The following is a 13928-nucleotide window of genomic DNA, read 5'->3' as shown; positions in this document are numbered from 1 at the left end:
GGAAATTAAAAACCAAGCAGGATTGTAACCTATCACCTCAGGGTTCAATAATTAGCACCTTACTTATCATATATTGAAGGGAGAAGGGGCTGTCTGCAAATATTTTACAAGACCTATCACATAACATATCATTAAAGGAACACTAAAGCTGTCACATCAATTAGAAAGTTGAAAGCCTCAGTCAAGACACCCTCTGTCCTTAAGACCTCTACGTATACAGCTGTCCTTCAGCCTTTCTCCACCCCCTTTTCCTAAAGTATTCTCAGAAGGGCATAAGCTGTGAACCGCAGTGAAGAGAATCATCAGTAAAGCTGCATGGTTCTGCATGCTGGGATGCACCATGTAGTCTTCAAATGCCTCGGTGCTCTTAAGACAGAGGAGAAGCATTTTTGTATTGGCATTCCTGAACTTTCACCCTGAGTCTAAGTATACGGTCCAATACTTAAAGCAGCAGTTACAGACAACAGTGTCAATTACTTATTTTTGACAACTGTATTTCATCTAAAGATTAATGCAGATGACAATTTAGTCTGTCACTGTGTAACCCGCTTTTACCGGATGAGAAATTATGTACCTGTATCTCATTTTTAAAAGTCATATCTTGACAAATTTTACTCTACCTATGGAAATTCACAGTAGTAATAAAAAAGCCCAGGTATATGGTTTAACACTTGTCCCTTCAGCTAAAAATTTTGAGGCACATGCACTTGCTGCAGGGCATGTATGACAAGCTTGTATGGCATGCAAAATGATTATCAAGTCTTCGTAGGTTAACACATCACAACAAGATTTCATTTGTGCCCATCTGAGGCATCAGAACACTGTGCAAAGACCATTTTTGTTTGAATGGTGCTGAAAAATTCTGCAGTATCACAATTTAACATTTCACGTTATCTAACATAATATGAAGAGAAAATCCATTTTTGGGCAACTGTATCAATTGTCATCAGCCAAATCTGTCCAAAATGTTAAGCTTACAGGAGATTATTTGGGTATCAGAATTCAGTATCAGCTCAGAAAAACAAAACTATATGAACAGTTTGAAAGATAGCTGTAAAGTTTTAATGAAGATTTGGCCTAACAGTCTGTCTTAAAAAACTGTGCTGCACCAAGATATTTTGCTGAGTTTTTGGCAAGTTAAATTTAAGTCACAGGAAATACAGATTCACAGATTTCAGATCAAAAGATGCTGTCGATATTTATAAACTTCAATGTAAAGTCAAAGCTAGTTTCATTAAAAAAATAATATACTGCAGCTATTGACAGAGAAATCTGTGCAATATTGCTCCACTTTTTTTAGAGGCAGTAAGAGAAACAACTTAAACTCATTCAATCAAAAAAAATGTTCTCTAAAAGGTAAGAAAAAAAAAAAAGTATTGCTGTAATATTCGATAGCAATGGTATTATGTAACCTAACTTCATTCTTCTTTAGGAGCATGCAGAGTTGAGCGAGAAGCCAGCTCAGAAGGATACTCACGTGGCCCAAGATTCTGTCTCCAGCACCAAACATGCAAGAAGCCACGTATTGCTGGAAATACTTTGGAAGCTAAACCAAGATGAAAAAGTTGTCAAAAATGGCTGTCCAGGTGCTGTGGGGATGCAAGAGGATAGCTGTACATGGAACTGGGGGGAAGAAACCTGCTGGCCTAAAACACAGATCTAGGTACTCAAAACCTGTATTCAACTAATAAATAATATACTGAAGACTTCAGTGGGAAGTACTGCTATTCTCAAAAGAATAAATTTTAAATACTGTCACCAGGCAATTCTGGTCTGTAAACAGAGGTCAATAGAAGTAATCAAAAAGCCTTTATCAACAACCAGCCTGCAAACTTAAGGGATGCTGAATTTAACCTGTGGTAGAGCAGTAATAGTTTTATTAAGTTACCAGCATCTCCTAGAAAATTGTGACTACTCCTAGCCAGGAAAATTGCTGTCATTACCCATACTGTCATCACCAAACCACACTGTCGAGCATATAAAAGAGCCTATTTGAAAACCATTCAGTGATAGCTGTTAATTCAGGATAAACTCTTCTTAAAGAACCCTGCATTTCAGTAGAGTGCGTGACTGGGGAAGTACTGGACCTATATTAATTATCTGTTGGTCTCTTGGTCATGATAAACACCTTGTGTGTCACCAACAGGGCTGTAATTGCCTAGATCCAGCCTACCTAACACTGCCTCTTTTCGAGATGTATTTTCACTTAAGCTGTTTCACTTTCCCTCATTATCAAAAAGTCCTTAAAGAAGAGGTGGCTAGAGGCACATATGCAAATGCATCAAGATCAAACTTATTCCCTTCCTACCCTTTTTAGATGCCTAAATCAAGTGTAGCATTTTTTTCCAGGCATCGCTTTCATATGTTCTCTGAAGGAGAACGGCCAAGTTCCCATGGAAGCAATTTCAGCATTACATTGTCTCAAAGCAGCTATATATATATATAAAATATATATATAACATTATATTTAAAACAGAACCTACTGTATGCTAAGAATCAGTGAAAGCTTCACAGCATTCAGTTCAGTTGAATAAATATTTCTTTTATCTCTCCCACCCACTTACACAGCAGCAGGCATACTTCCAGGACACAGAATGCACGTCTCTGTTCAAGTACTGAAATGAACTCTGTCCTCTTACCATGCCCAGTCACACATTTGTAAAGGACAGTCAGCCTTAGGTTCAAAATGGAAAAAGTCTACCCCATTTAAACCAGAAAATTTCCTGTGTTCCTAAAGAAAACTGAATATACCCCTTTGAAAGGTAAGGGACATCTTTTGATGCAATAAGGGAAAAGAGATGCTCTTTAGTGTTCAAAGGTATTATTTATTGGTGGGCTTTAGAAACTATTGAAAAACATTCCAAGTTAGGTATCCAAGATGAAACTGTTTCAAAAAACGTGCTTTATACTTTTTACACTTCTCAGTGTTGCTAACTCAGATAAAGACTGTTAGTTTAGTCACCAGTTCTTATACACAAAATATTTCTTTTGAGGATAAAGCTCAACGAGCATCAAAATATTCCTAGGAGTATTTTGACTCTCATCTCAGATATTAAGACAGTATGGCTCTGAAGATTACTGGAATTTAAGCTATTGCAATTTGATCATGTAAGTGCTCAAAGACTGTGGCAAATACTAAGTAAAGTGATGAGTCTCAGAAACTGGCTTACACTAAGTTGTTTTATATTTTCTTCAAGCTAAAAGCACACACAAACAGCTGCTGCTGTTCAGCTGATGTGCAGTCATAAGTCATTAAACTGGTAATTCCATAATGATCCTGAACCTCCTTTTTAATTAAACTCCTGTAAACCAGTGTACCCGTCCTTTAGTGGAACAGGTTCTGAAGGAGGAAATCTGAAACCATCATAAGACACAGGCATGAGGACAAAAACAACTTTGTTACCAAATCTGATATTCTGGTAATACAACAGTTTCAGGAAAAAAAAAATGTTAGCCCCTAAAGAGAGGTCATTTCACTTGGACCACCCACATAAAACTGCACGTGATAAGTAGAAAGCAGTGTCTCCAAAGAAAAGTCTATGATGTTCAACTCTAAAGAAAAAAGATTAAATTATATGAATGAAAACAGTCTTTCAATACATACGACTGTTACAGCAAAACTAGCAACAAGCTGCTTTACAAGACAGCAGAAGGAAGTACCAGAAATTGGTCTGGTATGGACCAAAGAAGACTTAAGTCAGATACTATCTTTTTAACTACAAAGGCTATTAAAGCAGCTGGGACAAACTACATAAAGATTGTTATAAAGTTTCCACTGTTAGATCAAATATGCTCTGCTGAGACTAGATACATTCAGTCACTGTTTCACTTTACAGAGTTCAACAGCAATTGTCTTTTGTGGTATTCCCTGTAACCTCCCATTCTTTCTTCCTTTGGGCTCCTGTAATGTACCCTCAGTCCTTTCTATCCAACTGTTTGTGGGTCATGCCACAAACACAATTCAGAAGCTGACCATCTTGAAAAGCACACGTCTGTCATAAGCCGTGGGACTTCTCTGGGTTTTGGTGTGGGGTATCCGTTCATTTTCAAGCTAGAAGACTTTTCAGGATTCAACCACCCTGCAAAGTTGTTCAACCAGTAGATCCTACAGGTGATGAGGTACAGCACAAATAGCCAAAGCCCGTGTTACCAAATACTGTACTGCAAAATGACTGCCTTAGTAAAAAGCTTGGACAACATGAGGATCTTGGGTTTTGAGGATTTCTTCGGGAAATCAGCTGCTTTCTTTGACCCTATTTTCACAAAACCTTAAATCAAATGTGCTGTCAACTCTTTATGCCGAGGACACCATACAAAAATAGAAGCGTGTCTGTTATAGTTTAGATAGCAATCCGCATGAACAGCAAGAGTTACAAAAGAAAGATGCATACATATTGTGCATCTGTGTGTTTATAATATGCTTATCACTATGCAAACATTGGTATTAGATATTTTTTTTAAATGAACACAAAAAATGATACATATTAGAAAGGATGCTGTTCAGGACTTTGGACTTTGTGTTGTTTGTACCTAACAAAATTCTTTAAAGGGAAAAATACTCCAGGATAAAACTTTGTAAAAATACTATTAATTGTGATTTTCTCTTCTGCTCTCTCTCATGCACACTTCTTGTTCAAAAGCACGTCTATCGGTAGGTCCAAAGTGAAGCTACATGTAATATTTTCCCTAGGCAGCAGGGAGATGTCCACTCACAACACAGGTGTATGTTCCTACACTTCAATACACTAACTCACAATATCATGTGAACACAACAGCTGGCAGGGCCGTGTTATAAATCAGATCCTTGAAGCGATCCAATTTAAGAATAACTCAAAAAAAAAGCCAGGGGGAGAAAATGGGGGAGGGAGGGGAAAAGGAGTGTTGTGGGTTTGTTTTTTTTTAATGTAAGTCCAATGATCTGGTTTATAATGCAGACCAGCGAGCAGCTGTACCAGCACAACTACAGGAACAGAGAACTGTAGGGCAGAATCAGAAAGGATTTCCAATTTTATCCCATGTTTATCCCAATCACACCCCACTCTCCATGTATCGAGCTGACCTCTAAAGCCCATAACAAATCCACAGCCCGTGAATAACTGCAGGAACTTCTTCTGTGATATATTTGCACTCCGTAGAGGCCCTAGGTATAAGGCTGACTAAGTAAGTGCTGAAATGCATCGGCATAGTGTGGGAGAGTTACTCACGCACAAGCTTCTTATAGTAACTAACTCTCCCACATTATGCACTGCATGTAGTTAATACCTATATGGAAATTGAAAAAAAAAAAATTGATGTGCAAAAAAGTTGATTTGCCTTCTGAAAACATTAAATTTGGTGTTCCCTTTTTAAAACATGAAAAATGTGATACTGCATTAAGTCTGACACTTAATTTCATTTCTGGGAAAAAAAAAAAAGGAAAAAAGAGAGGAACAGCCGAGAGTTGCAAATGTAGGAAAACGTGACGTAATGTGTAAATATGACAGGAACACTGGTATAGCTTTATGCTAAGTGAGTGCCATTAGAGATGAATTATAAAATAATTCCTTTTAAATGAAGGACAAATACTAGAAGAAAATACAGAATGTACATTCATGTTCATATACCAGCTGTCTTATTGTTGGGGGCTGGGGAGAACCTATTGAACCAAGGCCTTAAGAACAAATATTCTTTTGTATTTAAGTAATGTAGTGATAACAACCAGTGCTGAAGGCCTCCCATGAAGACAGTTTACACACTAACTGAATGGGTTTTTCTCCTCAATCAGTGATTACACCTGACTTTTCTACACCTCCCCCCTCCTTGCCCAAAAAAATACAAGTGAGAACGTGACAGTGGGGAGCAGAAATGAACAGCTCTTACTCAGAAGTTGTGAAGGCATAGTAAGGAAGCAATCTCCCATCCACGTCTAGGTGAAGTAAGATACGAATGAAAGAAGCTCATAGTTACCTGCCTCTTGAGAAAGACCAGTAAGCTTGGCTATACCATTAAGTATTCATTTATAATTAGTTTTCATAAATACACAATGTAGCTATTTGGATACCGAGTACTTAGCAATTCTGTATTACTTAAACATAAAGCGCTCGTGCTCTTTTCAAACCAATATTGTATCATGAATTAGAAATAAATTCAATAGCAGCTCTTACTATGTATAACCTGAAGAGGCATAATAATAGACTTGAAATCCCATGAAGAGTATCAGAATAAGAATCATAACCAGCTAGCTACAAGATGAAGCTCCAGTTTAGCACATCAGCCCAAATGTAAAAAAGTTAGAGACACAATATTACACGGCATCTTAGGTTTTCATGGATCTGTAATCCTACAAGATAAATCCTTAACCATTACTGAAATTTCACAGTGCCTTCTAGCGATACTTATTCCTGTTATATAGACCAGAAGTTGAGAGCTAGAATTAATCCCAAGAGCATGCAACATGTTGATAAAGAGAATACAGTTTTAACTAAGGCCTGACAGTCTCTGCTAGGTTTCTAAGTTTCCAGAAAATCACAGTAACAATTTTCCCGCCTTGGCTTTCAAACTTAAGAAAAAGGACTCACACCAGTGTATTCATTTTTATCCATAGTGTTTGGTTCTGCCATAATGCAAATAAACAGTACATATCTAGTACTAATAACGCAAAAAGGATGAAAGTGACAAAAGTAAGAATAGCTTTACGTTCATTACCAGTCATATTACAAGTGTATTCAGTATCCCCATTAAAGTGCAACTACATTGCAATAAAACCAAATCCACTTAAAAGCTTGACTATCTTCTCGGTACTTAAGTAACCACAAACTTGTAATATCACTCATCGGGCCACATTATTTATATTACCACCCCCAACATCATCAGATATATCTTCAGACAGATAATCTGGAGCTGTGAAAATGAAAGCCCTAATCAGACTCAGGAGCTTTAAGCCTGGAGATTTATGGCCTTTAATGAGTCCTGCATGAGGAGGAAACAACACTGACTTCTTCTCCCCGTTATCATAGAAGAGTCAGTGTTGCCAACGATGGGCTAAAACGCATCCTACCAGGCAGCACCTACAGCCAAAACACAGTAGGCTGCCTGTTAAGTCCAGTCTCGTATTACACATCAAAAGTACAAGATTAAGGTCATTAAGGTGTGTCAGAAAGACACAATATTCTGCTTTTAAGGATGAAAAGCCAGCACAGTCAAGCAAGAAGAGGTCTGTTAGGGAATCTCTGACACCTCTGGATTTTGCCCGAGGTCTCCCACAGTTATACAGAGACTTCTGCAACCACCAGACTGGCAAGATACAACATAATTTCAGACATATTTTTTTTTTTCCACTGTGTACACCTATCATCAGACCAGAAGTAAACAATCCATTAAGAAGTAGGTGACAAGAAATTAGTCTTGCAGAATTAAAAGACTTATGGTATGAGCTAAGATATGGAAGGTTTAGTAATAGGGTATTTTGTTTCAAGCTGGTAATATTTCTCATTTCTAGGCCTTCAATCAAGCATAGCTAACACTAGCAGTGACCCCATTGGATCCAGCAGCCAATAAAAAGCTATTAATTCCAACCTAATGCCCAATAAAAGCAACAATTTCAGAATACACAATTGCAACAGAAGTTTGCAGCAACAATGTTTTTGTCCCCTGTAAAAGCAGCAAAATAACCACTAGTAATCTGGCATTGGGCAAAGGCAGAAACAAGGGCATAGGAGCAAAAGGAAAAACAAAAGAATTAAATATATCACCTGTTATACAACTAGTTTTTAACTTAGCAAAAATCTATGCTGAATCTCAAAACATAGCAGAAAGAAAATCTACCTTGACCAGCTTCAGGATTTGTGGTTAGAAACCATTAAGGGCAGGAAGCTCTGTTCTCTAAGCTTGTGTTTGTTTTATTCTAATTGAAGTTTCAGCTTAAGGTACGGCTGATTAGAAAAACTGATCAGCTCTGTTTGTGTGGGGTGGGCAAAACCTTCATGTTAGATTTTGGCTGATTTTCTAAAAATTAAAAAAAAAAAAAAAGCAGTACCTAAAAATTTCTGTACAAGTGGCCACTGACAAGGTACAGAGACTAAGCAGGAGAAAGTAATTTATTCTGCAGGCTAGCAGGAAAAAAAATACAAGAAAACAAACAGAATAGCTTAATTGGAGAACATGGTTTCACATTTAGGAACAAATCTACTTTGTTTAAGTAAGTTGCACTAAAGCATCAGAGACAGGGTGGTGGTACAGAGATGGCTGACAGTGTTAATTTTAGGCAGAGTAGACCACCTATTTTATTATATTACATAAGGTTTGGTTGCAAAGCCCATTAAAGCCAACCAGCTCTTCATTTACTTCAATAGTCTTTGAATTTGACCCAGAATTTAAACACCATGGCCCCTTGCTTTGTAAGCACCAGGTCTGAAAAAAAATCCAGTTTGCAGATAAGATTTCCCATGTCAGAGTTGAACCACACTGGCAAAATAAATGACTCTGCACATTATATCTCTTCCTACACAAAATATTCTCACTCTTACCTGCACATTTTCTTCTGTAACTTGAATTTCAGCAGTATAAATATAATCAATAAGCATCCTTAGAGTCCAGCCATCAACTTCCTTTATTCGAACTCTCTTTGCTCGGCTTTCACTCATCTCACCTACAAATACAGTTTATTAGTTGAGTAAATTAGATAGAAATACAGCACATATGTAAAAGTTAAATAGTAATTGCTCCTGCCAGCAGATTTTTTTGTGTATGATCAGCTGTGACAGTAAAATAACTTTAATAACAATAATTCAATTTCTTTCCTTCCTCCCTCCAACGAGAAAGGAAGACTTTGCTGTTACCATCATGCAAATACTACCTGGGTTAACACTTTTACTGCAAGTGACGTATTTTCTCTAGTGTACAAAATCAGGAAAACATTGTTATCAGACCTGAATAAGACTTCAAATGCACACAAAAATATTTTGCTGGCAAAGCACGCTATTAAAATACTCTAGCTTTATCAACTTCTCAAACAAAGGTGCATACCAAATGCAGTCTGGAGTCATTTCATTTAAAAAAGAAAAATTATATCCCCACAGAAGAATTAACATACATATTTCTTTGCTCACCTACTTATTAGTCCCTTAACAATTTCACTTCTGTTACAGATCTGATTTAACAGTTAACGCTCAAGCAAAGATAAAATGGTAAGCAAGGGAAAACTTGTTGGATCTCATTTTGCGGAGGCTGACATATTGGCCATATGCCACAACTGATCTTCATAGAAAGGCCCACAAAATAGCTTCTGCCTTCTAAAATATGATGTTTCTCAAAATGCAACGTTTTCTTTATAGCTGAAATAACTGCCCAAAGACACACTTTGAAGTAATGATTATAACCTTCTCCATGATGACCAACCACACATCTGTTCATCTCAGACCTTTAACCCTTTTCACATTGACTTGCACTGGGAAGAGAAACATGAACTACACCAGTTATGTTGGTAGATATATCAACTTTGACTTTGGAAGAGCATATCCCAGTCTCTGGATACATTCATTTCTTATTCTTCTATATTGGATATATTCTTATTTCTTTCCCCTAGGCATCTAGAGACAAGGGTATTGATGAGGTAAGAAATCTAACGTATACAATAACAGAAGCAGACAGGATGGGGAAGCGAATCAGAAGACACTTATCTTTGCTGATATTTCCTTATAAAGTACATACACATTTTAAATGGTTTGTTACCCTGTGTCTCCAGTATCAGTGCCAAACAATGCATTTTACCCAGTGCATTTGGCAAAGGGATCATCACTGAAAAATCTATTGTTATTCATGACTTTTTTTTTTTTGAGCTGAAGGGTGAGGAACAGCATTTTAAATCAACCCTTTAAGTGCTAGGAAGGGCAGAGGACCATCCACAGCAACATACTACTACTAAATGGCAGTGCAGGCTGCTAGCATTCCAAAAAGCAATGATGACGAACTACATCAAACCCAGCAAAATCCAGCCCCCTCAGAACCTTCTTTTTGCACCTGCTCTTCTGAAACATACCCCTAAACCTTTGAAGGATGTTTGCAGTGTGTTCTCAGCAGGGCCCTGTACTCCAAGTTTCTACTTCTAGTTTGACACAGATTAAACCTATTGATCTTCAGAGCATGCATGCTGCAAGTTATTTAGTATGCAAGCTGCTGTGGAGGTGGTCCTTTGGGAAAATTGTGTGTGTGGGAGAGCAGAGTTTGATATTCTGCAAGCACATTAGGTATGTTTTCAGATTTTGTGTCAAGGCTTCTAGAGCCACAGATAGGCATCTCCTCTGTTTAACAGAGCTCAAAATATACCAAAAAAAAAAAAACAAACCACCAAAGATTTGCTTCTACCTTTCATGCTAAACGGACGTGCAGTCTTACTACAATTCTAGATTAGTCCTCCTGTGATCTAGACCTGTTTGACAGATCGTACACAGGAAACCATGGATTCACTCGCTAGGCAGGCTCAGTCTAGAATTCAACCTGCTGAAGAACTCTGTTCATAACTGGGAAGCTGCACCACCGTATCTCCACAGAGCTGTTAGTGACAGGAAAGCATATTGTGAGCAGAAAGAAAAGCACTGAGCTGATCCAACCTCCCAAGCAGTAGCAGCAGAGCACTGGTTGAGTTGAAGTTACTAAAAGGCTATCTAAAAAGCTTATATGGTTCCTCACAAAGTAATGTAAGGAAGGCTTTTTTTTTTTTTTTTTTTTTTAAACAGAATTTTACAAATGGAGAATGGAAGCAAAGAAAGCAGGTAATTCCCTAAGGATAACTGCCTTGGCAGAAGAGAAAAGTAAACTTTGTCCCAAGTCAGGCCCTAGGGCCACTGAAGTGTCCCTTCACTGATGTTTTATAATCCTTTCCTCTAATCATTTATGGTTATTTAATTCAGTTCACAATACATATTTCTGAAGAATTTCATTGTATACAGAAGGAGGAATTATTCCTGGTAAAATAGTCCCAGATGTTTAATGTTTCTTTTCCCCTCTACTTATAATTGTTACTAATTTTAAAATCCTTTCTCGGTATTTAATAGGGCTAGTCCTACCATTGCAGCAAATGGAAACAGAAAAAAACCCAGGCAGAGGGTTTGATCTCAGTTAGTGCCATACCCCACCCTGCTTAGCAGTCAGTACCTAATGACTCAGAAAGATGGAAGTAACCTGCAAACATGTGTCCGAATATAAGCTTCTAGTTTCCAGTCAAGAAGTAAACCTGAAGCATAAAAGTACAATTTTTTTTACTGTCTTTTCAGTCACTATTTTATTCCGGATGGAGGAAGATACTTTTTCTTTTGATTGTAGCTGGATAAAGGATCAAACTTGCTTATTTGAACTTGCAGATTACTGGATAAGAATACCACCTGAGATGCGTGAACTGGGAGGTTCATGGAGACGGCAATTATGATGAACTTCAGGATTTCTTCTGTGTTGAATGATTGAAACGCACCAACAACACAGCTGGGCCCTGCTGAAAGCAGCCTGTGATAGTAGTATAAAATCTGTTGACAAATCTTGAAGCCACAGCTGAATTCTATTTAAACTCCTACCAACTTGGTTCACCAACTACACAAATATTGCCACAGATGTATGGGTTAAACGCTTCCCACCTCCCACACCACTGCGGATCAAAGATGACATTTAAAAACATATAACAAGCAAAAAAATTTAAAGGGACTGAAGCAAGGAAAGGGCCAAGATGTCAGCGATTCCATCCAGTGAGCAGCCACAGACACCACTGCACTGTCAGTCCTAACAGGTAATAAACATCAGGGCAAGCAGAAATGTCTTGTCTGCCACAGAAAGCATAGCATAAAACTTACACTCCGAGTAAAGAATATTTTCAATGTGACAGTCAATGACAGTTAATTTTTAATACAGAACTAATGTAAGAGGCTTGCGTTTCTCTGTTACTAAGGTGATGAAAAGAACTGTAGAAGCAGCTGTTTCCATTCTAACTTCAAAGCAAGCAGTAAAAATTAAGAAAGAATGTATCAGTCACCTGGAATGTTTGTCTCAACCACAAATGCAAGCTTGAAGAATTGCTAGAGGAACAGATATTTAATTTTACACAAAACTTTAAAGCATTGGTGCTGCTGGTAGTGACTCCACTTCTAGCTTTGGTTGTGTCAAAATATTTACATGTAAAAATCAAGAATAATCAGCTGCTTCCCCAGGACACAACAGTATTTCAAATTTCATCAATCTTGCAGTAGCATACAATTAAAGTTATTAAGGCTCCAATTTGCTTGTATACCAGCAGGCCAAGAGTCATATTTCTGCCTCCACCTGAGCTGGTGATCAGAAGCAATACGTTGCAGAGGATTCTTTTAATTTCAGACAGTCAACATTAACTACCAAACTGGCACAAGATTTGAAAAGAAAGACAAAACTTCAGAAATTAATTTTAACATGCATTTAGTAGCATTCTCACTTTGACACTGAATTCCACATGATTTCAATGATTTATAACCATTGTGGAATGAAACCCACATCACAGGAACTCAGCTGGAGGCTCCTGTGAACCTGAACCTATCTTAACCTTGTAAGCCCTCAGCAGCAAAGCCGTTATTTGGCCAGCATGGAGCAAGTGGAGGCAGAATCAAGCCTGCACAGGAAAGTTGTGGCAACCATGCAGAGTACATCTGTCACGGAGAATTACCCTAAAAATACTGAAACATGCACTCCAGCTGTAGGCTGCCAAAGCCACAGAAAGCTTTCATATCTACTAACAGCCTAGAGTATTCAGGGTCTGAAGAACATAGCAGCAGTAGTTGTTAAAGGACATCATTTACTCGAAAATTCACATGAAGGTTATTGTAACCTTCTTTCGGACAAGTGAGATTACTAGAGCCTTAAAGGGTATAACAACTCTACTATTCCTAGCTTACTTGACATATAAATGCGATTAAATGAAGGAGACTTTTTAAAGCATTCATCATGCTAACAAAGAAAAAGTTGCCAGTATGTCCTTAGACTGCAAAAAAAAAAATTCATTAATAAACCCAAATGTTCCTATTGGCTTATCTCAAAATTAAATGAGATCCTAAAAAGCAAGTGTCATTTAATTTTGTGCTTTATACAGTTGGATTGGATTAGAACATAGTAAGTATTGAAACATTTGGTACCTGTAAACATGGCATGGAAGTAGGGGCTGCAGGCGGCTAGCACAACTCTATGCGCTGCAATTTCCATGTCTTCAGCTACTATCGTCACATCACACAGCAAGTTTTGACTATTTAGAAATATCAGAGAAGGCAATTTCACGTAAGTGAACTACAACAGATAAGCATATAATATCACACACAATTTCTTTTCCCATGCCCTCAAACGAGGCAGGCAGACAATGTTGATGAAGCATTGTTTTTAAATGCGTTACACAACCACATGGCTATTACTCAGTCGGATTACAGATGGTGCTTGGGTACACAGAACTTTCTAAAAATCAAACAACTGAATTGTGATTTCTTGCACAGAAGTTTTCTGCATTGAATAACAAAAATTGTATCAGCCCCATTTATAAGACTTCTCACTTGAAGTCTGCGCCTCTTTGAATAACTATGATAGAAAGAATTTTATATACAGAAACACTAAAAAACTGAGGTAAGAAATAAGACTTTACAGATAACAAAGAATCCAAACTTCAGTTGTGATGCTTGTGTCACGTTACACTGGAAGCCCGTGCCTACTTAATTGTTTAAAATCACTACTCAATCATGTCTATATTTACTGTTTTCCAAGCATTTTTCACACACAGCCCAGGCACACAATAGCAATTATTTTTCCACTCTGACCAGTTTCCACTCTGCCTGACTTTTTATTTTCATTATATCTATTTGCATTCTTGTCCTTTGCAACTGTAATACTTATTTCCTCCCTCTTCTGCTGCAATAAAGTAACATCTCATTTATAATCATTCCTAATATAGGTGTTTC

General features: G+C 37.6%; 1 protein-coding gene across 1 annotated transcript in view; it reads right to left on the bottom strand.

Moving 5' to 3' along the window:
• Positions 1-13928, bottom strand: part of KLHL2 (kelch like family member 2) — a 61986-nt gene that overhangs the window by 40755 nt on the left and 7303 nt on the right. Inside the window, exons 3-4 of the mRNA XM_082482571.1 lie at positions 13122-13228; positions 8505-8626 (exon numbers count right to left, since the gene is read on the bottom strand). Of these exons, the coding sequence (XP_082338697.1) occupies positions 8505-8626; positions 13122-13228 (229 nt within the window). The remainder of the gene's footprint in view (positions 1-8504; positions 8627-13121; positions 13229-13928) is intronic.

This window comes from Vanellus vanellus, assembly GCF_965231255.1.
Source record: "Vanellus vanellus genome assembly, chromosome: 4".
NCBI classification, from domain to species: Eukaryota; Metazoa; Chordata; class Aves; order Charadriiformes; family Charadriidae; genus Vanellus; species Vanellus vanellus.
This window is presented reverse-complemented; position numbering and strand designations above follow the sequence as displayed.